This window comes from Merops nubicus, unplaced genomic scaffold (genome assembly GCF_000691845.1).
Source record: "Merops nubicus isolate BGI_N331 unplaced genomic scaffold, ASM69184v1 scaffold11232, whole genome shotgun sequence".
NCBI lineage: Eukaryota > Metazoa > Chordata > Aves > Coraciiformes > Meropidae > Merops > Merops nubicus.
Window position 1 is genome coordinate 49,931 of NW_008594357.1, and position 26,218 is coordinate 76,148.

The following is a 26,218-nucleotide window of genomic DNA, read 5'->3' on the forward strand; positions in this document are numbered from 1 at the left end:
TGAAGAGAGCACAAACCAAACAACAGTAGCCCCTTATTTCCCACCAGGTAAGTGTTTCTGTTGTACATCAGATACGAAACTATGTTATACATGGGTAGAAAAGTAAATGCAGAGATTTCTCTTTGTTAATATTAAATGCAATTGCAATGATACAACTTAGCTCTTGAAAAACTGAGCAGACAGCTCCTAATGTTTCATCAGTGGGTTCAAAAGGAAAATGGGGCAGGAAACAAACTCTTCCAGACACAGTAGCTGTTTTCAACTGGAAAAACTTGTAGTCTTCCTCTCATTTGCAGGGTGAAGAACGGATCTCTACCTCCCTTTCTTAAAAAAATTACCTTTCTTTGTGGGAAATGGATTTTTATCTGTCCTGCTTCGATTTTTAATAGCTCTTGTGAAAGTGATCCATGTCATGGTAATTTTACTCTAATGCTGCTTGAGAAATGTATGAGCAAGAGAAATGTATGAGCAACAGCTGATGTACTAAAGCTGTTGGCGTGCAAGCTCCAGAAGGTAGCTTTGCATGAAGATTACTTTTGCTTCACAGGCAAAAGATTCTTCTAAATCAGAAGGTCAAGAACCTTGGAGGGAAATTCTGGTCTCAGGGAAATAAGTGGGAGCTTTATTACGGTTTTCAGTGGAATGAGAATTTTATCATTTTCTTAACTAGGAAAGGTTATGTTCTGGAGCTCAGATCAGTGATTCCCAGAGTGTGGTTCATATAAAAGTATCAACAGTCACAGGTCATGTGGCAATTACTTTACAACTAAAATGATTTTTGTCTTGACATTGTCTTGAGCTTGAAAAATCACACTGTGAGTGAATCATAGTCTGAAAAATTCTGAGAACCAGATATGACACACTGGAGCAACAGTTTAGGAAACACTAGTTTAAGTACGTCAGGTCAAGCATCTCACTTGCTAACAGATAGGAGGATTTTTCAAACTGTGTTGATCCCTTGAGTGTTTTATACACAGCAGGTTCATTTTAACAGAGTGTTGTAAGAAAGAAAGCACTCTGTTGTATACAATACCGAAGGGAAGGATGCTGCTTTTTCACATAAGCTGGTTGGCAATCAGCTAGAGGAGCCCATAAAAAAGGAGGAGTGTTATCCTGCTGGCAAGGAGTACAAATTTGCACCTAGCAGCATTTACCTCTCATCACCTTAGGGTTAGCTAGTTCAAACATCTCATTGGAAAGGTGAGAGACAGGAACACAAGCTTCCCTTGGGGTCAGCAGCCTTTTCTATGGAGATCTCCTTAGGGCTTCATGGTGGTGCAGGCAGCTGCTGCACTTCTCTGACAGTATGCACAAGTAACACCTTGTCCGGGGATCAGGCAGGAGAGAAAGCTGGAACAAAACCCTGCACTGTAAAATCTCAAGGCCCTTATCCCTTCTCTGCTCCTCAAGAGCGGGCTTAAAATTTCCTGTGTGACCTGCCCTAGACTTGATGGTCCTGCTCTGGCAGGGGTTTGGACTCAATCTCTGGAGGTCTCTCCTGACCCCTAACATTCTGTGATTCTGTGATTCTGTGATTCTGTGATTCTGTGATTCTGTGAAAATGTTTCAATGAAAAAAAAAAAAAGCAATGTTTTAAAAGTGTTTGAAGGGCATCTCTTTGATTTATTGAGGGTGATGGTGTGTGGAAAGAAACAGCCTCTTTCTCTTCAAGCCTACAGCAAACCTTTGTTTCAGTGAGAAAGTACTGAGTTCTGGAACAAGAACAAGAATACTGTGTCCTTCCATGAGTGATGGAGGAAGTGGCTGCTTTTATACCTGACTGGTTGGCACGAATGTCTGGGGGATGTAAGAGCTTTCACGGGGTGGGAAAAGGAGGTCTATGCTTCACAGTGCAGCTCCATGCAGGGATAGAATTTACGAGGGACCCAAATGGTGTTGCTTTAGTGTTGCCTTATTCCCAAGCAGTGTATCAGCTAGCTCAGGCACCTTTGCGTGTCACTGCATTGTGTGGGAAGCACAGGGCAGGAAATAACCTACAAGGCCAAAACACCAGGTGGTATGAACAACGGTAGCTCCACTGACTTCCAGAGAATTACCACCACTGACAACAGCTGAGGACAGTCTCTGGTGTTATCTGTGAGTTTATCTCTTACCCACAGCAACAGGAACGCTGGAAGGGTTGAAGGATGTGTGTGGTTGTATTGTCATGGCCACCTCTAGGGTGAGGGTGATGTCTGAGGCTAGCACAAAGGAAAGGCAAAGCAACCATGGAGGGCTGGAAAGTTTCCTGCCTGTTGGAGGTGCCAACTATACAGATAACTCAGGTGTTATGCAGGATCAGATATCTGCTGATCCATGTAGGAGTGGTGTATGCTGACTTTGTGTGCCTGGTGGGGAGTAAATGTTCTCTGGGTAGAGAACTTTGCAGAGCAATTACATGTCCTGCAGACTGTATCTGAAAACAAGAGGAAATAGTAAGATGCTATTGCCTGGGGAGATGGAGTAAGTGTGTGAGAGAGCTGCATTTTTTAGATGGTCACTTTGGAGGCTTTGCATGGATGCTCACACCTAGGCCTCTGAAGCTCTCTAGCACTCATTTATGCATTTGAACACAATTTCCATACGTTTTCTCTGCAAGCTTGAATGCCTTGAATTCCTGCCAAACCATTTGGCCTTGCCCTGCTTTTAGTTCATATTATATTTATAATGTTTGTATTAAACTGACTCTTTGTCCTGTTTTCAGACTACATTTTCTTTTCCCCTTCATCCTCTCTCCTGCATATTTTGGGTAGGCAACATGAACTAGAGAGAGCTTGGCTAATCCCCAAGCTGTCTAAGACCATGAGTCTAAAGGCAAGTTTAATTAAAGCTTCTTGCTTCTCTGCTGTAGTACACAGCCCCTCTGACTGTCCCTCAAGGCTTTCACTGCAGTATTTCTCAGTGTGCAGAACTGTTCTCAAACAACATAGAAAGAAATCACTGGTCTCCTTTTGCCTTGCTCTCTGACTGGAGAGGTGGGTGCCTCTGTGTCTGAGATGGAGCTTGGTAAATATATAGTTCATCACCCTTATCATCATCGCTGGCTTTCCTATCTGCAGCAGTTCCTGGCCTCTCTCTCATCATTCCAGTGGGAAGAAGTATTTATACATTCATTTTTCTTTTGCACCAATCTCATCTGGCTGCATCAGGGCAAGTATATAGAGAAAAGACCCCAGGATGGTTCTCTGAGGACTCTGCAGCAGATTCTTTGTCACATCTCACTGAAATGATCTGAGAGGGGCAGCAGGGAGAAGCAAGTCAGATGTAACTCTCAAAGGGATAAAAAGAAAGAAGGGAAAAAAGAGCAAAGCGGTTTTCTCTGGCTTTTATACATTCAGAAATTAAGGATTGCAAGTTACCGGTGAATAGGTCCCAGCAGGAAGGAGATCTGGTGCAGCCTAATGCTGAAACTCAGAAAATCCTAACAGATTAGTCCTATTAGTCTTAGAGTGATTTCACTTTTACTGTAAATTTTACCTTCTGTGTCCCCAGGGTATCTGTTTTTTAAGGGTTCTGGTTTGTGTTTTGAAATGAGTATGTTTACACAAAAGGAGAGAGAGATGCCTACAGGCACCTGAAAATAGCTGGCCAGTGCATCCTTTTCAGGACTGCCTGAACTGCCCCTAAAATACATGTGTTCCTCCACTGGTAATGGAAGGGGCTTAGCTGAGGCACCTGAGTTTTTAGTTACCTGAAGATAGATCAGAACTCCAGCCCTCTGACTCAGCCCCTATTAGATGCTGACAATATTAAGTCTTTTCTGACACAGGAGTCAGCCTGTGTCTGTGCCCCATGATACTGGTGAAGGCTGAGGTGTCTGTGTAGGTCTTCCTATGTCAGTAAGACAGTAGGAGCCAAGATGAGTCTTTCCATGAGCAGCTCTGTCTCCTGTGTCTCAAGCCATAGCAAGGCTAGTAACAGCTCGCACATCTGGATGCAGTGGTTTGTCTGACGGGAGAGAAGGGTGCATATGTGGTGCTTGGGAGAATGTGTGAGAGCGTAGCACCATCCTGCTCCTGCTCTCTGTACCCTTCATGGGAGTTCCTTCAAATGTGGGTCTTGCCTTTTTGCGGCCTTTGGCTGCACAGGCAAACTGTGGTCCTTTTTCTTCTGTGATCAGACGCAGCTGCTTGGTGGGAGGAGGCTGCTGGAGGTTTTTTGGTACCTGTATTGTTGGAGTGAAAAGCTGATGTGCTCTGCAAGTGCTTCAGAGTGAAGTGGGTGAAACGAGACCCAGCAGGATGTGTCTCATGCTCAGTTCTGCAGCCCATTGGCCAAGCAAGTCAGGCTTCTTCCAGTCCTCACAACTAAGTGCCTGCTCCTTTTCTGAAGAATCAGAAGGATTAATACAAAACTGAGCTGAAATGCTGGTTCTTTATGTAGGGAGAAGTACGTGTGTATGTACCTACGTTAGTCCTCTTGCCTATTTGCTACATGAGCATGAAACCACAGAAGGAAAAAGTACCAGGACATCTTTTATTGTTGGCCTAAAACAGTGGAGAAAGGAGTTAAAAACTTGGAAGTTTGAATAATGCATATGGATTTATTTCAAGTACCTTCTAATATTTACAAAATTACATGACACTTTGTTTCCTTTGTGCTTTTTTTTTCCCCCAAGATCCAGACAGGGAGGCAAGTTTAGATTAAATAAACAACAATGAATTCTTCTGAACCTGAGCAGAAGACAGATCACCCCCTGACTACCACAGAGTTTCTTGGTAAAAAAAAAATAATAATTCTGGGAGAGTTTTCAAGGAAATCAAAATCAAGCACATACTCTGTAGAAACCTCAGACAATTTTTTGATGTCATTAAAACGGAACACGCTTCTAACTTTATTTTAATAATTCATTGTTTCATAAATAAAAACCAAACAAGTGTTCAGCAGAGAGACCTCTTTAAGGGAAGAAATAATAATTTATTATTTCTTTTGTAAAAAAGGTCTCTCTGTTGAACACACGTTTGTTTTTTATTTATGAAACAATATATGAATTATTAAAATAAATCTGGAATTGTGTTCTGCTTAATGACATGAAACATTATTTGAGGTCGCATATAGATGAGCTTAGCAGTGCTTCAATACCTGCAAGCTTTGGTGCTATATTTTTTTAAACAAATCAAGAGTTTTAAAGCATTTAATAACCATTTAATTCAGGGATAAGTTTATTGTGATTTAGCACAGTAATATATTCAAGATGTCACCAGCTTGAAAGAAGCCCTCATGCCACAGGTAACAATACATAACAGAGATATAAGAAAAAACAGTTCAAACTGATTTATGGAGTTGGCAGTCTGCAAGCCATTTTTCATGTCTGCCTTAGCTTTCTTCCTTTGCATGAGCTGAGGTATAAGCACCTCCAAACAGTGCTATCTGTGCCAAATACTGAGGCCATGTTACTAGCTATGTTGCATGCCATTTCCAGAGACAACAGCCTGGCTAGTCATACAGCAGTGCCTTCCTTATGTGCTATATTTGGAAATGAGGTTTCTGCTCCAGGGCCTTGTCCTTCATAAAGCACTTAAGTGCATGCTTAAATGCTCATCTGCTCCGAGCCAGGAGTGCTGATTCGCATTGATTCTTGGTGGAATGGAGAAACGCTGCGTTCAACCAGGGTCACCACACCTTTCGGCTGCAAGAGTCTCAGGGCACAAAAGGAAGGAGATGGGGTTGTTCACAATGATGGGGTTGTCGCTCTCTCTGCCCTGAGCTGGTCACTCAGTGTTGCAGAGCTGCTCTCGTGGGCAATACCGACTCCAAGCTAATTGCCAACGTGCCCTAGGGACATAGGGATTTATCTCAGCATAGTGGTTTATATTTAATACAAAGTCGCTCCCCATCTTTCTCATAGATGTTGAGAGGAGGGTGAGGGTGAATCACATGTCACCATAAGCAAGATGGCACAAAACTGGGAGGGGTGAAGGTATTATGTAGTGCAAAGAGAGAAATATTACTTTTTGAGAAAGGAGGAGACACAGAGAGATTCACTACCCAAATTGACTTTCCACTGCCACAAATGTTATCTTCTTGCTTGGACACTTCTAATATCCAGGCCACAGGTTTCCTTGTCCTAAAGGCAGAGCACTTTCACCCATGGCAAAGTAGATCAGAAAAAGATTTCTCTGTGGTTGCAACAGTTCATTTTTCAGAAAAGATTTTGTTTCCCTGTCTTTTTCCAAGTAGAGTACTTCATATCGGTCTGTCTTCACATTTCTCTCTCTCTACAGAATAGACTAGGATGCTTTTAAGAACAAGATACCTCCTAGGCTTTTTTTATCACTGGCCTTAGGAGTTTTCAGTTCAGCTCCATGGATATTGTCTGGCCTTACTTACGGGTGGCCAGGTTTGTGGGAAAAAGGTAAATTCTCTCTCTGTTATTTCTTCTTTCTGTTAAGACACAGGCTATTTATATTCTAGGCATCCCTTCATGTGACTGAGCTTATGAATAGCCATTCTTTTCATACAGACCATGAGCATTTGTGACAGGGTATTCATGCAAAGTATTAAAACCTCAAGTGGTAAGTTTGACTTTCATCATTGACACCATAGCTGGCCATGCATGGAGTTCCTGTGCTGAGGGAGGTATTTATTACACCAAACAGTTGTGGACATTAATTTATCCATTAGTTGACATGTGAGACTTGGGTCTATTCATACTATACTACATCTTTAGTAAGGAAGGCTGTCTAGTGACTAGAGCACCCCACTGAACTGGGAAACACTGGAGTACCACTCAGCTTGTGAGCTGGTGCCAGTCACTTGACATCTCTATCTATCTCCATCACCTGAGGTGAACATACCCTTACAATGAAAAATCTGGGACACTTTTGTGGCAATAATACAAAAATCTAAAGTTAACACTTGGCAAAAAGCATGCTGGTTTTTGCCAGTGGCAGCTTCAGACTCACCAGAGGCCCGCAGACATTTCTGAGTGGAGGATTTTTTTCTACCAGTGACTTAAAATATTGAGAATTTATCAGGAAACAGGAATGCCACTGCTATTCACCATGAGCAAAAGGAAAGTATTTCTTGTATCTGAATTTATTTTTCAGTGATCCTGAAAATAGCTTCATAGTTCTGTAGATATGTGGAAAATAGAGTTGTTCTGGTTCAGCTTGAAGTCATATTCTCTTTAGAGCTGACTCACGTGAAACCCAGAGTAATATCTGTCTACATTTCCTAGACTGTGATTGTGACTGTCTGCAGATTTCTTTGAGGGCCTGAGGTGGAAGGCAGCATGTGGCTCTGACACAGTGTTATCAAGATGTGATTCTGACAGCAGAATGCTAACCTGAAATGTGACTCTCGAATTACTGCTACTCTTCCTTCTATCCCCTGCACAGTGAAGTACATGGAAATCAGATGCTCCTTTTTCTTTTTTCCTCACCTCCCATGCTCAGTTCCACTGAGGTAGAAAATAACCTGAAATGCTTCTGAAATTGTATTTTCCAAGGGATTTCCTAGTGCATCAGGCTGGCGTGATTCAAATGGATAGAAACTGAAATCTGTCCCTTGTCTGGAACAGTGCAGCGAGCACTTATTTTCTGCGGATTAATCTTGGTGGAGGATGTATGTCCCCATGTTTTCTCTACCCGCCCCACTCCCCGCCACAACAGCTGTAGTAATATATACTCTTTTTGTTGGTTTTTTGTTTGTTCGTTTGTTTTTTAAACTAATTTTCTGAATCACCTTGGAACACTTAGTGCCATCCAGTTTCTGACCTTGGCTCAAAATGAGCCTTTTACACCTGAAGCTATGCATTATGTCTGTGCTTTGCCACAAAACTAATCACTAGGAAGCACACTGTAGAGGCTACAACATGCAAACCCTCTCTTCTAATGACATATGGAAAACCTGTTTTTCCGTTTTTAATTGCAGGTAGCTGCATTCACCGGGGACTGCTGAATGTTAGCCAGCCCTACATTGTGAAACTGAACTGGAGAGGATTTTCCTACAAATATGGTTCCTGGGGAAGAGATTACTCTCCCTCTAACCCAGAGAAGGAAGTCTATTGGGTTGCACCATTGAATACAGATGGCAGATACTTGGAATACTACAGAATTTATAGTTCCTTTGATGATTTGCTGCTGTTTAAACCCCTGTATGAAAGTAGAATAACATATGGAGAAGGAAGTGGCGCTGCCCTTTATAATAATTATTTGTACTATCATTCTTATAATTCAAGATATATCATGAAGCATGATTTACGAAGAAACACCATGGTTTTGAGGAAGGAGCTTCCAGATGCTGTTACTGGTAACCGTTTCTCTTACGCAGGTGTAGCGTGGCAAGATATAGATTTTGCTGTGGATGAAAGTGGTTTATGGGTAATATATTCAACAGAAAAGAGCATGGGCAACATTGTACTTAGCAAACTCAATGAGACCACACTTGATGTGCTGAACACTTGGCAGACAAGACAGTACAAGCCATCTGTTTCCAATGCTTTCATGTTGTGTGGTGTTCTCTATGCCACAAGGCCAATGAACACTAGGAAAGAGGAAATCTTTTACATGTATGACACGACTACTGGCCAAGATGGTAGAGTTAGTGTCATTATGGATAAAAAGTTAGATACAATCCAGAGTATTGATTACAACCCCACAGATCAGAAACTGTACGTTTACAATGATGGTTACCTTCTAAGATATGATACAACCTTTCAGCCTTAGCACCTAGGTGAAACAAGCATGATAAAACTGGCAACAGCTAAAATGAGAGATCCAATACACCTTTTGGCAATGCCATTACCAGTTTAGAGTTCATCTGGTCTGACGTACTGTATCTGTGGATGTTATATACATTACTTGTACTCTTTAAAGGAATTGCCCACTCAGGTCAGTAGTGTTGCTGGCAGCAGTGTTTGGCAGGACTCGGTTCTTTAAGTTTTGATTGGTGTTTATTGGTGCTTGGTGCTTTACAATTGTCCTGCCTCTAAGGGTAGATTTAGTGCATAGATTTAGTGCATTTTGTTCGCAGAAATTGATGGGCACAGCCTATTTACTTACCGAGATGTTAATTACGCACTGATGTGCATTTGTCAGTGTAACACAGGCAAGTCACCCAGAAACCCAGAATTTCCACTGATCTTCATCCGAGTGAACTGAGGCCTCAAGAAATTAATTGAAGGATTATAATAGTATGGGAAGTAGACTTTATTGGAAGACAGCAACCTGTTTGCTAGGTGGAAGCAGTAGTATCCGGCTCGAGGCTTCAACGGACAGACGATAGAAATGCACTTTGCTGTTGGAAGTCCTACCACAGGGAGGGCAGGGAAGGCATCATGGCAGGGACAGAGCTTACTGCCCTTGCCAACACTGATGCAGTGGGACAGCTGCCCCTGAGGTCCCCCACCTGTAGCTACCTCCTAGCAGCTCAACCCTCTCCCATGCTGCCATGGCACCAAGCTGGCTTCTCAGAGTGACTGTGGGGGAAAAACTGGCAGCAGGACTTTTGTTAACTTTACATCTGTCTCACTCTGATCCCCTTAGCAATTTCATGTGCCTAAACTTGGCCTTACGAATAGTTTTACTACGGTCTAGCCATGTTTTGTGGTCACCATAGCTCCATTTTCCTGGCACTACAGTGCAAGAAACACGTTTTTCCTTTGCTTTATGCTCTTGTAAGCTGATGCAAATGCTCCCATTGACTTTATTGGCCACAAGTGGCTCTTAGGTGTATATCAAGCACTGCCATAGAATGACAGCTGTGTTATTTAATGTGCCTCTATTCAGCATTTTTGCCATTCTGTAATTAGATTCCTGAAAGCCTTGTTAGTGTACGATCCAATTTGTTCCCTGGGTAATTCTGTCTTACAGCAAGGTAAGAAGTCTTGTGGAAAACAGAAGTGTGGTCAAACTGGTTGGATAATGGGTATTGTGTAATAATTTCTGAGTATGTGCGCTGTAACAATGTCTTACCTTCATCATGTCAGAAAGCAGGCTGAAATACTGAAATTCAGAGCTCTTCTGATAAAGAAAGCAGTTTATGTGGTTCATTTCCTTCTGTTACTGATGCAATCATGTCTGTGTCCTCTGATAATCAAAATCAATGCATATGCAAATTATTGTTTCTGTTTTAATAATAAAAAAAAAAATTCAAAGAATCTCAGCCGTGCTATAGAGCTGTGTAAAGCTGCTTGTGACAAATAGGTAGCTTCTGGGATGCAGTGGGAAGCCAGGGCACCAAATGTTTGAAACAAGATCATTGCACTCTCCTGGGCTCCATGTGCTTAGACAGCTCTGGGAACAACACAAAGGTGTGAACCAGTATGTCAGCAAGTACATGAAAAGAGCTTTATTTCCCCACACAGAAATATGTTAGCTGGTTGGGGTAACATTTCTCCACCAAGCTGAGATGTTACTCGAGACATTCCAGGCTGATGAACTGATGACACTTTGAATCCAGGTGCTGCCACTTATCAGGTATCAGCATCTGTTTCCTGGAAACCTGTGAAATGAATTTGAAAGCCATGGAGGCATTGGTGCAGTAATATGAGCAGTCAGCACAGGCAAAGCTGCTGTGTGAATAAACTGTAGCAGCCCAAGTAAGGATTTGCCTGAAAAAAGAAGAAGAAAATACTGAAAAAAAAAACTATTTTCCCCTCTACATCTGTGTGTGTGTGCCACAGAAGGTGAGTAGCTCTCCACTTATAATTAAGAAATGCCGTTAGCATGGGCTTTGAGGCTCTTCACCTCACCATCATTTAGGGAGGGAGTCGGCGTTAATATGTATGTGACTGATTCTGGTGAATTGCCTGCGATTCTCTAGTCCTTCCTGGGGACAGGTCTTTGCTGTCTGGCCTTCTCCCCTTTGGAAACAGCAGTTGGCTTGGTCTGGAGACTTTCAAGGTGGCGGTGAAGGTGGGGATGCTGTGGCTGCCCACCATGCTCAGCTGAGTGTGGCCCAGGCATTGTGCAGCCTGGTAGTATGTTCCAGATGGACCTCACTGAAGTGGCCCAGAGGAAGAAAGGCAATATCAGTGGCCACCTCCTCAGAGCACCACACAATGCTGCTGCAGAGAAGATAAACCACAAGTGAATTAGACCTCAGTAGCTCAGTACCAGAAAGAATGCAGAAACATCCCTGCACTTATGAGACCTTAAATTATCTTGTGTGGAGGGGCTGGGTCAGGATGTTTCGGTCCTGGCAAGGCTGAGCTTGTCCTTTGATTTTTGTTCTGGGGCAGAGGCTGGCAGCTGACATAGGGTCCTGGACAGGGTTGGGGAGAGCCCGGGGGAGTGGGCAGGGTGGGCAGTGAGCCAATAAGTGCTCCTGGAACCCTCACAGCTAGCAGTGCTTCTGTTAATAAGAGTCTCTTCAGAGCTGTAAAAAGACCATTGTGCTTTTAAAAACAGAAAAATAGAGGCATGAAATGACTATATTCCAGCTCCCGGCCTATTGATTTCACATCTCCCCGTGGAGGTTTTGGGGTATATAAACAATATTGAACATAAATATTACTTGCCACAGAGCCCAAAGGAGAGGACATCTGTCTGCATGGTGACACAGGCAACTGCAGTACAGGGACTCAGATGTAATTTCGTTGATGAGTGGTTTTTGCACGGCTTAACTGGAGGCACCTAAGGTGGGAGACTCAACTCTGAGCCATGCAATGGGGAGAGAGGGAACTTCTGCAAAGGAACACTTCAAGAGCGAGTCATACATCTTTTCACTTCTCCTATTAGACTTGTCCTTTCAGGCATTGGATGAAGGTAGTTCAGTAGTGGTGGGTGTTAAAATCAAAGCACATTCTTGAGCTGGCCATTGCACGCAACCTTGAGCAGGGTTCACTCACTGTACCTGTTGCCTCCTCTCCTGCAGCTGGTGCTCCTCTGTTTTTCTTGAGGAGTGTTTCTTCTTCTCCTTCCTCCTTGGAAGGACTGGAACCTCTCTGGAACATTAAGATGTTCTCACTCCCACACTTCCAGCACAGGGTATTTACTAGTTTTGTGGCTCCACACCGTGTCTTAGACAGCCTGCAGTGACGGAAGTTTCAGTCTAACCTTTTTCATCCAGGCTTTCCTGACACCCAGTGACCTTGTTGACTCCCTCCCACCCCCCTGTTCAAAGTGTGGTGACAAAATTAATTCTCTTTTGTCATTTGCAAAATGGCACCCTCTCCTTAAAAAGTCAGATACGAGCTTTTATTCTTTGGTCCAGGACTTTCACATCCTTCCCTTTCAGCAACCCTGACACCTGAGCCTCCCTGCTTTGCTACCTAAGCGATGCCAACCTCCTCCATCCTCCCCTTCCCTTGCTACACACCCTTCCCTCCATCCCACACTGACACTTTTCTCAGGGATGCCCTCTCTAAACAGGTCTATCAGCTTCCCTGGGGTCCTCTGGATTACTGATGAATTTCTCTGAAGCTCCTGATAAATTGCCAGCTGACTACAGATAACTTGTTGCCTTCAGTGGAGACTGGTATTTATTTGCATCATGTTTTCAATTAGCTGGCACATGAGAGCATAAAGCTGGCACACATAAAGTCTCTTATTATTCATTCCCGTATGTCACTCCCTCACTCTCTGTTACATTCACTCGTTGTATCTCGTCTTAAATGGAGATTGTATGTTTCTCAAGGGAAATACCTGTCTTTCAGTTTGGGGTAGTACAGCACCTAGCACAATGGGCTGCTGTCTTCCTTCTCTCTTGTAGGTACTTCTAAACAACAAACAATAAAGAGCAGCAAAAGCTGGCCAGAGATTGTTCCATGCATCTGTGTTTTTGTCTGAATTTTCATGCATGCTGCTATGTGTGTTGCATATAAATTGGCTTTCAAAAGTAGGCAAACAATATGCTTCCAGACAACTGTGTAAACGTTCTGTTGGAAATTTTTTCAGTAGCTAGGTGCACATAATGTAGTGACAATGCATCCCTAAATTTGTACCATGTGGGGTAGGCTCACTTTTCCTCCTGTAAATGTTTGATTTCTGTCCTTCATTTCTTTGCATTTTTTTGACTGCCCAACAGTTGCTCCCTGAAAGCCAGAGACCAACGGCAAAAGCATGCACCACAAACAGGGCTTGCAGACATGATCTTTTTCTTACTGCCAAACAACCTGTGATTCTGAAGGTCTAGAAGTTCTCCTGCTAACAGGATAAATTGCTCGTTTTGTAGCTGAGCTGGGTTTGGAGAGATGAGAATTAAGGAATCAGAACATTAGGATTTGTAAAAGTGAGGACATGTGAGGGCAAATGTGTGTGTCTAGCAGGAATCTCCTCTTCCCCTCTGCTTGCTGGGTTGCTGCCAGTTTGCAAGCTGTTAGCCATGGATGGGGAAGCAAATGAAGTGAAGGAAGCTGTATGGGCAACTGTTCTTTCAAGTCTTCAGGGAATGGCTCCTGCCACTGGCCTACATTCTCCAGGCCAGTTGGGTTGTACTTGGCCTTGGGCCAAGGGTGAGGGTAAATCTGGCTTTAAAATCTGGTTTTAGACCTGCAACCTAGTCTAGCAGGAGGTATCTCTGCCCATGGCAGGAGGGTTGGAACTAGATGACATTAGATGACATCTAATTTGGAATTAGATGACCCTTCCAATCTAAACCATTCTATGAGTCTATGATTCTATGAAAACATTGCTCAGCAACGAGGCTGGAAAGTGATGGCACAGTTCCCAGCTCAGCATCTCCCAAACTTCTTTATCTTCTGCTGTGTGACTCCTAGGGAATAGCACGACACAGCCATATCCCACTTACATCTCTCTACCTTTGGTACATGTGTTATTCTGGGGAGGGAAAGGGAAGGATAATACTGCTATACGACTAGTGGATCCACCAATGACAGAAGGTGCCACTGGAAGAAGACATCTGAGTGAGCTGCTTTTGGCTGGAACTTTTCAAAACAAGGCAGAATCCAAAACAGAAATCCCAGGAGATGTCCTTGTCCATCCCTCTGGTTGAAGGCAGGATCACATATGTCTCAGCTGCCTTGAACTGCTGTTTGTGCAATCTGTTCTTTAAACATCTAATGAAGGAGATTTCACATTCTCCATAGGTGGCCTCTTTGGGCACTTAACTACTCTTACAACCAGGAAATTTTTCATAAACCTTCTCTACTGAAGATTTAGCAGATTTAAGAAGCTAAGCATGACTGTGTTGCTGAGATCAAGGGCTCAACTGTCCCAGTGTCCTCTGTGCTAACAGTGGCCAACAGCAGGGGCTTCAGAGAAGTGTATAGGAACAGGACAAAGATACAGTGATAATCCTGTTGTTGGATGACCTTAGCCTGAAGTTTAGAAACTTTTTCTGTTTGCCTGCAACTGAGTCAAAGTGTAGTTAACTCTCATCTGTCTAAAGAATCATTTATGTAGCAGAAAACGCTTTTCATATATCAGTGATGTCTTATCTTTTCTAGATAAAGTACACATTCCCACACCTTCCTTCTAGGTCGTGTTTTCTAAACCTTAAAAATTTGTGTTGATTTCTCCTTTCAGCTGACCTACTTCTGTTTTTATCAGCATTGAGGAGAATGGCCTGGTTACCTGTAAATCTCACATATAACACTTTGAACTGCCACCATCTTTTCTATTACTGATGGTTTTGGTCCCCATCTAGTTTGAAAGAAAATCATTAAGGACCCACGAAGAGAAGAAACAAGAAGAGGGCCAACACTCTATCTCAAGTAATTTCCCTGAACATTGAGAGTCCCACAGCCTGCCTCTTGCATCTAATGTTCATGATCAGTGTGCGTGAGGCATACAGAAACTATCTAAGGTATAGGAGTTCTTCATCAGAGAGGTACAGAAGAGCTGGGATGTTATTATCCCTCAGGCTCTCTGGATATGGCATTCCTCCCTGCATGGTAATACAGTTTTCAGAGGAAAGATGTAGAATTTGCTTTGAAACCCCAAACCTCTGCTCCTGTATTATCCCTGGCCGGTGCTATAATGAGAGTTGAGGGCTATATGGATTTGTATGGGGTTTGGCTCTGACTCCTAGTGTTGCAATGGCAACTAACTAGGAGATTTTAGTCTTTGGCATTTCCTTCTGGCTGGTTCAGTGTGTCGGTTCTGCATCCTCCTCTTAGAAGCTCAAGCCTCTCACCGCATTGCGTGGGGAAGCACGGATACGTCTATGCCCTGCAGTGCTGCTCCTTACAGTGACAACTGAGTCACTAAGCCAAGATGATGTAAAGCTGCCAGTGCCTCTTGGACCAAGGACAGAAATCTCTTTGCCACCTTTCATTTGGCAGTATGGAATTTTCAGCTTCTTTAAGCTGAAAAACTGGATAGCTGTTTTAGCACGATGCTAACATGAGTGCTTGGCTAGCAGGTGATGCTAATGTGACCAACTTGCTTCCAGGGTGCAAGCATTGTACCACAGAAATGACCCAGCTTGTTTAGAAACACCTGACAACGCCCTCTGTGCCTTGTGGTGTGGGTACATGAACAGGCCACTTCCCCAGTGCTGGACACTGTAATTGGAGGTAAGAATGCCTTTTGTGCCTTTACCTACTGAGCCATGGCTTTGTTCACCTGCTGGATTCTTGGCTAATTTTAGGCGCATGTGTGACCCAGTTAATTAGCTCCTGATCTGTGATCAGGGTGGGCCAAAGACTGGAAAGACTGAGGTGATGGAAGATTGTTGCCATTGCCCGTGCAATGGAAGATCAGTGTTTGAAAGATTGGCATAAAGAACTCAGGGCCTTGATGTTTGTGTGGGAGGCACATACATAAGCTGCACAAATCGTTACCATCTGTATTATGAACAGACCCCAGAGCATTAACCTGTTCTATTAGTTGCCTATGCTGGAAATACTGTTTATGTTAGCAAAGCTGAGGTACAAATCCTTCTTATGCATAATGCAGGATATTTTGTACATTTGACAGGAAAGCAATTTGAAACATTTTGAATGGAAACATTCTCTGCTGAATCATTTTATTGTGATGAAAAATACCCCCAAGAAACAGTGACGTTAAAGATGTTGGGTCTTTGGATCTCAGGAAAGTTTGGAGTGATAAAATGCACCTTGGTTTAATATTTTCTGCATCTCCCTTTTTGGTATGTTTTGAAGAGGGAAGACATTCGTTTGGCTTTTTATATGGGAATAATAATGGTTAGCTCTTCATATAGTGTCTTTTAGCTGTGGGCCACAGAATCTTTCACTAACAGCCATTTAGCATGGAAACCTTAATGTGACGGGGAAGGTATAATAATGCTCCTCATATTCATGCTCAGTTCTATGCCTTTATAAGTGGAGAAGGAGAAAAAGTCATCTGGAAGTTGTGAAAGATCTTACCTGCAAAGCATTCCTCTCATAGCCCCCCTCCCCTTGAGGAATCTGCAGCTTTGCAGAATGTGGGACAGTCAGTTTTCGGTAGGTAAAACAAAGTGTGTACATCTCAGCTTTTGTCTCTGTGCTGACTGCTGGGGTCTTTGCCCTTCCAGCAACCTGACTCCCTTAAAAACTTTGGGGTGCAGTCTGTGCAGCTTCACACCAGGCCCTGCCATGCAGGACAGGAGCCGGGATGGGGAACGGTACTGCTTCTGGCATCGCCAGCTCCTGCAGGGATTTTAGTGCAAATCTTTGGGAACTGCATTATGTTTTGGAAGTGATTCTTTGATGTCTTCTTATTGAAGGCCTAGGGGCTTTAGCTATGTGTCTGTTCTCTGTGGGAGATGGGAAGTATTTTCTCTTTTCCTTAGCTCAGACTAGTTTCTGCTTTTCCCTTTGTATTGGCAGTAACAGAAGTGGCCCAGAGAGATTCAGAGGTGTACCTGCAGGCACAGAAACAGGCTCAAGGAAGATGGTAACTATTTTTCGTATTTTAGTCTTCTGGAGTGATGTCCAGAATCTGTGGTAATGGTCACAGCATAAGAACCTCAAGAGGCAAGAATAATCTTCTGCTGATTTTTTGTTTTATCTGATGTTAACTCTTCATGTTACTGTATGGAGAAATATTAACGGGGACTTCTTTCTACTTGCAAAGCAGCTTTCCAAAGAGCATTTTAATATAGTTAAATTCATAAATCAATGGCTTTTTAAGTGCATGCCTTCAGCTTCTGGAAGTGGAATTGTGGATTCATAAGCAGATCATAAAAACCCATATTATTGTCCCTCAGAAAAATAACTGGCACTGTCTATATTGCAAGGGAGATAGGACTCAGTCCAAGTGCCACAGACTGACACTAGTCCTCACTGGTGAGAACTCCCAATTCTTTCACGCTAAATCTTGAAGATATCTAGTTAGGAAGGTCCAGGGCAGAGACAGGGAGCGAGGAAACGTGGATGATCAGCAGTCCAGCATGGTTCCTCTTCCTCTATTATTTAGTAGTATAGATCTTCTCCTAGTGTATAGCTTCAGCTTCCAGCATGGTGATTTCTGTGACTCACAAGCAGGTCATGGATATACTTTTCTTCAGCTTGGGAAACAGTTCCATATGAAATATGTCTGGAAAACATGAGCTAGAACCTTCTTCACTGTCAGTCTCTAGTGGGGTTTTGGACAGGATGTTCTAAGTGGTGTGTCCAAGGTAGTCTGTAGACGATACTAACAGCATAAAAGTGAAAGCTGTAAATACAGGGATGTTACCAAAACAGAAGGAAGGTTTTTGAATAGCTTGGCTTTGAAAGGATTTTGAGCTGAACAAACAGTGAGGACATATCACAAGGTTTCTGAACTTACAGTCAGAAATGATGTTCATCAAAATTTCCTGGCACTTAAATACTTTATTAAGTAAGTTTTTGTCACCTTTTACCTTTAAACAGTGTGTGTTTACAGCTTGTAAAATATGTTCACAGTGTACTTTTGGCCAAGAATTATTTTGTACCCAAAAGTCACACAAGTTTATTTCATACAGTGAAAACTGCTGTTTAATTAACAATGCACTAAACAGGGTTTAGTAGTAGCACCTGTGGAGCTTTCCCAGGATTTAATCCTTCACATATCTTGGTGAGGAAAGATTAATAGCCTGCAATAGGGTAAAAACATTGTAATAGACCTTCTACTTCTGGGCATAAAACAAAAGATAGGTGTTACCATAGGTACTAGTAGCTATATTTACCAAAGTCTCAGTTTTACTGCTGAAACAGGGTGCTCCAAAGAGCACCATTTAGTTTTAGGCATTGCAGACACAATCAGCAGAAAAGTGGTTAATGTGCTGAGAGCTGAAAAAGAGATGATGGTTAAATGGAGCAAAAATTGCCATTTTGTACCTGACTTTTCACAATCCTGCCTTCGTTTGCATCTGTATTGTGTCTTCAAACCAAGTGCAATCCATGGGGCTTCAGCTGCATGACTCCCATTAACTTTAATCAGAGTCAGAAGAATAAACTGCTGAGCAAAGCACTCTGAAAATGTACCCCTCCATTCTTAACAATTATATTACTCTGCTTTATGTGGTGGGGAATCTTTAGGAGGCAAAGCTGAACGTTCGATCACTTCAATACCTGCTCTTTGTGCATAACGTTTGCAGCCTGCTCCTTCCTATGGTCAGCCACTGATTTCACTACACAAACGACCAGAGGATTGACTTCAGCATTTATCTACATGAAACAGATACAGATCTTTCAGGGAGATGCCAGCTGTGTTCTGTGCATGTGTTTGAGCTTTTACAGGATGAAAAGGCTGTTTAGGAAAATTCAGTGTTGTCCTTTAACGAAAATTGTTGCCAGGATACTGTCAAGTTATTCAGGATAACTGCGACTGTGGCAGCTCTAGTGCTAAAGAGATGAGCAAATAACAGTAGTCAGATCCAGTGCCATGTATTTAAGGATAGAGCAGAGGTCCAGGTGCAAGGTGATAGATCCCCACTGCCGTATTTCCACGAGCTATGGCAAACATGCGAACCCCAGGATGGACTATGCAAACAGTCCTGCCAGACTCAGAGCCCGTGAGATGCTGAAAACCTCATCCCTCATTAGTGTCACTGACTGAGAGATACAGCTGCTCAGAAACCCAGAGAGGCAGCAAGCACGTATCGCTGGCATCTAGCCTTCTCACTGTATATGTGCTTCCTGGCTTTTATGCCTGGCCTCAATTGTTCTGAGTAAATAATCGCTCTCGTTTACAAATCTGCATTCTGAATAATTTCTTCAGCATTCAAACACGCTCCAACCTTTTACATGACCCTCAAAGTGCAGATAAAACCGCTCAGATTTCCTGTGGGAACCTTAAAAAAAAAACAATAACCACAAACTCCTCTGAAGGACAGATAACTATGTGGTGAAAGTTTCATTAAAAACAAACTCTAGCCCTTTTAGTTGCACTAGCAGCCATATTTAAAAAAAAATCAGCAGGACAGTTTTTGCACAGATGTCAAGTTTTGCTACTTGAGGAATGTGAAAATGAGGACAGAGTTTTCAATGCATTCGGATCAGTAGGCATAATCAGGTCTCAAGACTACCCTTCCTTATCCAGATAAACAGTAATTCTTTACAATGATTTTTGAAGTGTACCATGTTCCCATTTACTTAGACATGCAGTGCTTATAGTGGGAACCATTGAAAAGCGTTGTCCTGCATTATCTGAGGGATTTTGAAGGAAATGAAGCAAATCTGCTTTACAATACATTGTTCCTGCAAGGAAGGATCTCACAGAATCTAATCTTTTTTTCATTCATTTTTTAGTGTAGCCTGCACAACAGAGGCAGCTCTTCAGCATCATTTGTATGATAATAGCATTATTTTGTCCTAAATATGGTGCACATCTCAAGGACCTCCATAGTCACATCACAGGGATTGTTCAGTCCAGACAAGGGGGAGGCAACTGTTGGGAGAACAAGTCCAAACACAGTGAAGTGAATTTCAAATATTGCTGTTAAATCGTTACATTACATTTTTTGACTGCCACCAAAAAGCCTTTTCAGAAAGAGTGATGTTTGGCTTCCCATGGAATTTCTGTCAGACCAGAATAAACTGAGATTTTCCATGAGATTTAGTCTCCTGAATGTCACCTGTCTGCCTAATCCTAGATTGCAATAGAGCTCTAGGCAGTCAATAAACGCCTAGCCTCAAAACAGAGGCCCTTTTCAGTGTGCATGGGTAATTCAAGATAAACTTCTGGGAATTTTGAGGTGGAGTAGGACGTCACTTAGATCTCAGTGTAGTTTAGGTCTAGTGCTGTCTGAGGTCCTGTACCTGGCCCCCACAGACATTCCAGAGGGGTCTATGCTTCTTACCCGATAGCCATGATACCCCGGGGTATCTTGCATGGTCTTAAATAACCATGTGAGAGCAACCCAAAACTAATTTATTAATGATTATAAGCATCTATAGGGTTGTGAGGGATCTAAAGTCTTCAGAATGGATAGCTGTTTGAGATTTAGGTAGCATTTAGGGACATTGGTTCCTTTTGACCTTTTTCTGTGGGTTATGCAGGGAGCCCAGGGAAATTTGCCTCCTAATTTAGGCACTTCATTTGGATGCTTGAAGTTGACAATGTGAATCACCCAGGTGCCAGGTAGAACACTGTCTGGGCTTCCACAAATGAAACTGAGTGTTGTCTGTCATACTACAATGAGTAGCTTTATTTTAATAGAACAAATTATTGGGCATGGATGCTTTGATTGTATATCTCAACCCACTTTTCCTTTTTGCAAATTGTTAGTGAATGGCTTATGAAGTACTTGTTGTGACTGGTTGTTGTTGAGAGGTCAAGATCCTTTCAGTGTGGTGAGTTTGCTGGGAATACTTGAGTTCACACTTGCTACTACACTGCAAAGCCTCGTGAATCAGATGGAATGGAATTTATCTTATGCATCTTTATCAATCTACAAGATGTATTTATTCTAAGTTAGTTGTATAGGCACTATATATAGAAAGACTTAAGCACTGCCCAACTCTTATTCACCTAGACCTTAATGAAAAACATTAAATAATAAAAACAGGTAGACTAGAGAACACTGTGGAGTATTGTCACATGTTAAAAGGATTATAGTAAACATGGTGGGTTTAATTCTGTGGCCCACACTAGTATTCTTAGGGACATTTGTAGTGCCTTAGGTTATACTGCCTTGCCTCTGTCTGGTCTGGTGAGGCACATTCCCCATAGCCCCTGTGGCACCTCTTCCAGGGAATCACCAATGGCCCTAGGTGCTTACAGTGTGTTGCAAAGGAATCCCTGAACTCATGTCCCTCACTTGTCATGGTCAATGAAACTAGAGATTTCTTACCTGATCAGATGTACGGGTTTAGGTTGTGCTTAGTACCTTTCCAGACTATATTTGTTATATTCACTACCTCTAGGAGGAGGCCCATCTCACTTGTACAGACCTGCATCATGGACATCTACATGTAAGTATCTGAATTCCATTGTTACATTTGGGGGGAAACCAAGTCTGATGAGATGAATATGACCCAAGGGTTTTATTTTTAATGAGAAAATAACAAGTAATAGAGTTTACAATTTGAGGGCTGAGACAAAAAATTGTGAGAAAAAAAAAAAGGTAGTTCAACCCACATCAGACTGGAGGATGTCTCCTTTTTGCAGGCAAAGATGCAGAGACCCCAAAATAACAGGATTTGTACCATGCTGGCATAACTGAAATGTGTAGTTGACTAAAACTACATGTTCCATATATGGCTGAATCTGCGTATTTTTAAATGAGGTCAATTTTGATGTGAAAAAGCCAATTCAAAATAAAAAATGCAAAAGGTTTCTTTTGAAAATGTTGAAATGAAATGTTGTGCCATTTTGAAAGTGTCATTCCTGTTCTTTCAAATGAAACGTCAAATAAATAAAATTTACATAGTTTCTATCATGTGAAAACAACATAGCTTCCAGATCTATTATTCACCTGTAATTTTAGGATAATTCTATGTCTGATGTGTGAGAAGACAACTTACACATCTAGCATTGTGTTAATTCAGTTTTCAGAAGAAGATAATTAATTCACTGTGACTCTTAACATTGTAAAAGAATAACTGTAAATTCAGCTCCCACCATGTATGTTTTAAAAGGCTGACTGTATACTACTGTGAATGAAAACTAATTTTAACTTCTAAAGAAATAATTTTGGACTGTGTTTTTGCTTGAATTGAAAACAAAAAGAAACTGAACTTGGCATACAAGATAAAGATAAAATCTAGTCCTCCTACTTTAGGTACTTAACTTTAGCTTCAATTTTAAGCTACTTGTAAAATGATCCTTCTACAGTAATTACTTAAGTTTTTATATGGATGCCCTCTGTGTAGGTATTTAGGAATGATACGTTTATGAAAAAACTCTAAAAAGTTACATAGTTCATTTGCATTTGGTTGCTTGAGTTGGACACAATCTCCTTATCAAAGCCTTCATTCTTCCATATTTGCTGTGTAGGAACTGAAACACTTGTTTTAGGAGGACTGCCTCATCATAAACCCAATATTTAAAGCTTAAATTATGGGCCAAGATCAGCAAGCTGGGTTCTATTATAATAGTCAAATGACATTGTTTCCAACCGACTGGTGAGAGTTAGGGATAGAATTACAGACATGTGTAGGAGGTGAAGAAACTGAAATTAAAAGTTTCTGTTGATGTGCACATCACTTTCTTAACTGTGCCTTAAAAATTCTGCAGGAAAGGACCTGTTCAGGAACTGGGTTCTTATTTTGGCAGTGTTGTCTTAAATTATGACACCATAAGGCTGAAGTTCTGGGACTTTTCTTCAAAGGCAGCCCTGCAGCCAAATGGATCAGACTTTCTGGGCAGTGGCTTTGCAAGTCTGGAGACTCAGATGGAGTGAATCTGTATCTCCTGCTCAGGGAGCTGTTTTCATGTATGTACAGAGAGTGTCTCTGCTGCACATCCTCACAGTACTCATGGCCCCCAGCAGCCTTAAGACACCAGTGATTTCTGGAGTGAGTTTCCTATACGACTTTGGACAAGTCACACTTTAGTTTCCTCATCTGTAGACTGGGGATTATATTGCTGGAATGAATGGAGGCTAAAATCACTGATGTTTGTAATTTGTGTTGATATTCTCCGAGGGGAGGCAGGCACAATAGAAGTGCAAATAAATTGTTGTGACTGTTTAGTATTTCAGTAAATGGAAAAGCTCTTCAAAGTGGAGTTCAGAGCAAGTACAATAGAGTGGAAAATTACTTGTGCAGAGCTAAGAAAGACTGTGGAAAGATGTAAGGAAGCAATTTTATTGCAGTCATTCTAGTAATCAATGAGATGTGTACATTTATTTGCCAGTGTGGATTATAATATCAGCAATGAGTCTCTCAAGAAGAACAATATGGTATTTGGGCAGGCAAGGCAAATTTCAAACATGAGAAATGTACAGGTCCAAGCTTGGTCACAGAAGTCCAAACTGATTTCCACTTCTTCTTTCCTGCACATTGTCAGAGTCAGAAATTGGAACTATACATTTCTCTGAGGAGGGACAGCTGAGCAGACTCATGAACCCATGTTTTCCTCATTAATCTGCCTATAGGGGTACCCGGCATGTGACAGATCAGAGCAACAGTGGAGGGCTGGAGTATGGAGCTGGCTAAGCACAGGGTGGTTATGGTGAACTGAAGGTGCATCTATGAGTGTGGGTGGATGATACATGGGCCATGGAGCTTGTTTGCCCACCTCAAGGTGGAAGGGTGAGCATGGGCTTTATGTTCACTGGAGTCATGAGCACAGGAAAACAATGAAGTTCAACAGAGGGTCCTGAACCTAGGCAGGAATTACCCCATGCACCTGTACAGTTAGGGGATGACCTGCTGGAAAAAAGTTCCACAGAGAAATACCTGGGAGTCCTGGTGGACAAGTTAACCATGAGCCAGCAATGTGCTCTTGTGCCCAAGGAGGCCAATAGTGTCCTGGAGTGCATTAAGAAGAGCGTGGCCAGCAGGTTGAGGGAGGTTCTTCTTCCTCTCTGCCTTAGTGAGGCCACATCTAGGGTACTGTGTCTAGCATGGGATCTCCAGTTCAAGAGAGACAGGGAACTACTGGAGAGAGTCCAGTGGAGGGTTACAAAGATAATTAGGGGATTGCAGCATCTCTCTCATGAGCAAAGGCTGAGAGCCTTGGGTCTGTTTAGCCTGGAGAAGAGAAGACTGAGAGGGATCTTTTCAATGCTTACGAATATCTAAAGGGCAAGGGTCAAGAGTATGGGACCGGATTTTTCAGTGGTGCCCAGTGACAGGACAGTGGGCAAAGGTCACAAATTAGAACACAGGAAATTCCACCTAAACATAAGGAAAACCATCTTTACTGTGAGGGTGACAGAACACTGGAACAGGCTGCCCAGAGAGGCTGTAGAGTCTCCTCTGGACATATTCAAAACCTGCCTGGACATGTACCTGTGTAACCTGCCCTAAGTGAACCTGATTTAGCAGGTGGGTTGGACTAGAAGATTCTCAGAGGTCCCTTCCAACCCCTACCATTCTGTGATTCTGTGATTCTATGATTCTGTGATTCTGTTATAGCTCTGCTGAGTAGGAAGGGGAAGACGCTTCTTCCTTGGGCTGAGATGTTGGAAGTCATTGGCCATTGTTGAGGAGGGACTAGTATGGTGGCAATGCAGCAGGCAGGTCCTGAGAGTGAATTATGAGAACCAGTTACTTGTGGGCAGACTATTCACATTTGTTGCCATTATACTCCCTCTTTAAAACTGGGCTAGTGTATATAATTTCCTAACAGGGATGAGCAGGGTGTTTGTAAGTGCATTTTGAATATGAAGGCCTCCATGTACGTGCTATGTACATATGGAGATTACTATTTGGCAGCTTGCAGGAAATGAATTCTTTTTTAGCCTGGATGACTGTTTTCACTGTAATGTTCACACCAGCAACATGGTTGATCACATCAGCAAACATCAGGGCAGAATGAATGTGTGCCACTCCTATGGGCACGTTGCCTCAAACTCAGCAATGACGCATACAATGAACTGAAGTCCTTGTCATATTCCTACTTATGCTATGACACTTCTGTCCCTGAGCAAGTCTCCTGAATTCCCAGATTGTTGTTCTCACATTTCTAATAAGCAGTTAATCCCCTTATAGAGAGAGATGACATTGAACCACCCTCCAGACATACACTAACCACCATTGTGGGAGGTGCATAGGAATGCAAGTGAACATAAACGTAGAGCTGGCAACTGGGTCTGTATAACCAGCAAGCTCCCCTCCCTGGGTTCAAACACTCCTGAATTTGGATCTGTTATGAGTATTGGTCAGAAGCAGTAACTGAAAGCCGAAGTCTCTCCTATATAAAATGCATCTGTATAGGACAATATTCTGAACTGGGGTAGATTATATCAGTTCTAGCACAGTGGGAGGATGATGTTACACAGCAGATCACGATATACACTAATTTATTTTTAATACTTTTGTATCACACAAATGATAGGAGAAAGAGGGACCCTGTGGAGAGAAAAGATGTGAAGAGGTAAAGAATGGAAAGGAGGAAGTGAATTCTAAAACCCTAAAAGGCTCATAGCTGAAAGCTATATGAAATGGGAGAGAAGGTTAGGTGTGCTGAAGAATGAGGACAGAAATAATCTGAGCTGTGATAATGCAATATCACTTTATTTAAATAATCTGTCAATTCTTTTTACTTTGTGGGATCTTTTTCTTGGAAACCAGGGTCCTTTTGACAATGAGGGAGTGTTAGCCCTCCTTAAAAAGCTGACCCTGCTACAAAAGGAACTGCTAAGAAAAATTGAAAACGGTCCTTTAACAATGGATGCTTCAGTTATACTGCACAAGTGTTGGAAAAGCATGTCTCAGGACTTCCAGAGAGCTGCTGCATAGAGCTGAAAAGCGATTAAGGCTGGCAAATCACTGTATAGTTTTGCACTGCCAGTCTTGAGACTGCCTCAGTAATGGTGTGACTTACTCAATTCAGTCTAGCCTTGAAAAGGGACCTCTCGAGCTCAGAAATGCTGTTGTGTAGACCACTTACTTGCCTCGAGGGGATTGTCACAACATTTCCATGGCAATTGCTCTTGTAAGCTGAGAAACGTTCAGGAGGCTGCCATAATATAGACACTGTATAGTATGTACTGACTTATGTGTGCGTATGTGTGTGAGAGAGAAAGACTGTCTAACGGAAGATCTATCTGACCTACTAATGTAGCTGAACTAGCTGAGGTGTTTCTCTCAGTGCTGTAAAGATCTGTTTTTAGAGTGATTTCTGAGCTTCAAGTGGACACATTTGCAGAAATCTGGATTGTTTTATGAATTACTTTGTCAGCAGAAAGAGAGGTCTAAATGCATGAGATAATGTATTCATAATGCATAATTTGACTATTTTAGAAGCAATTACACTTTTGAAACCATCAGCATAAGCTTAATGCAGAC

The 26,218-nt window shown here is 42.3% G+C and overlaps 1 protein-coding gene across 1 annotated transcript in view; it reads left to right on the forward strand.

Annotated features, from left to right (window-relative positions):
* LOC103768603 (olfactomedin-4-like) overlaps positions 1–8,669 on the forward strand; it is a 21,565-nt gene extending 12,896 nt beyond the window's left edge. The window contains 2 exon segments of the mRNA XM_008935755.1: positions 1–47; positions 7,876–8,669. The exon segment at positions 1–47 is cut by the window's left edge and continues 26 nt beyond it. Coding sequence (XP_008934003.1) covers positions 1–47; positions 7,876–8,669 — 841 coding nt within the window.
* The last annotated feature ends 17,549 nt before the right edge of the window (positions 8,670–26,218 follow it).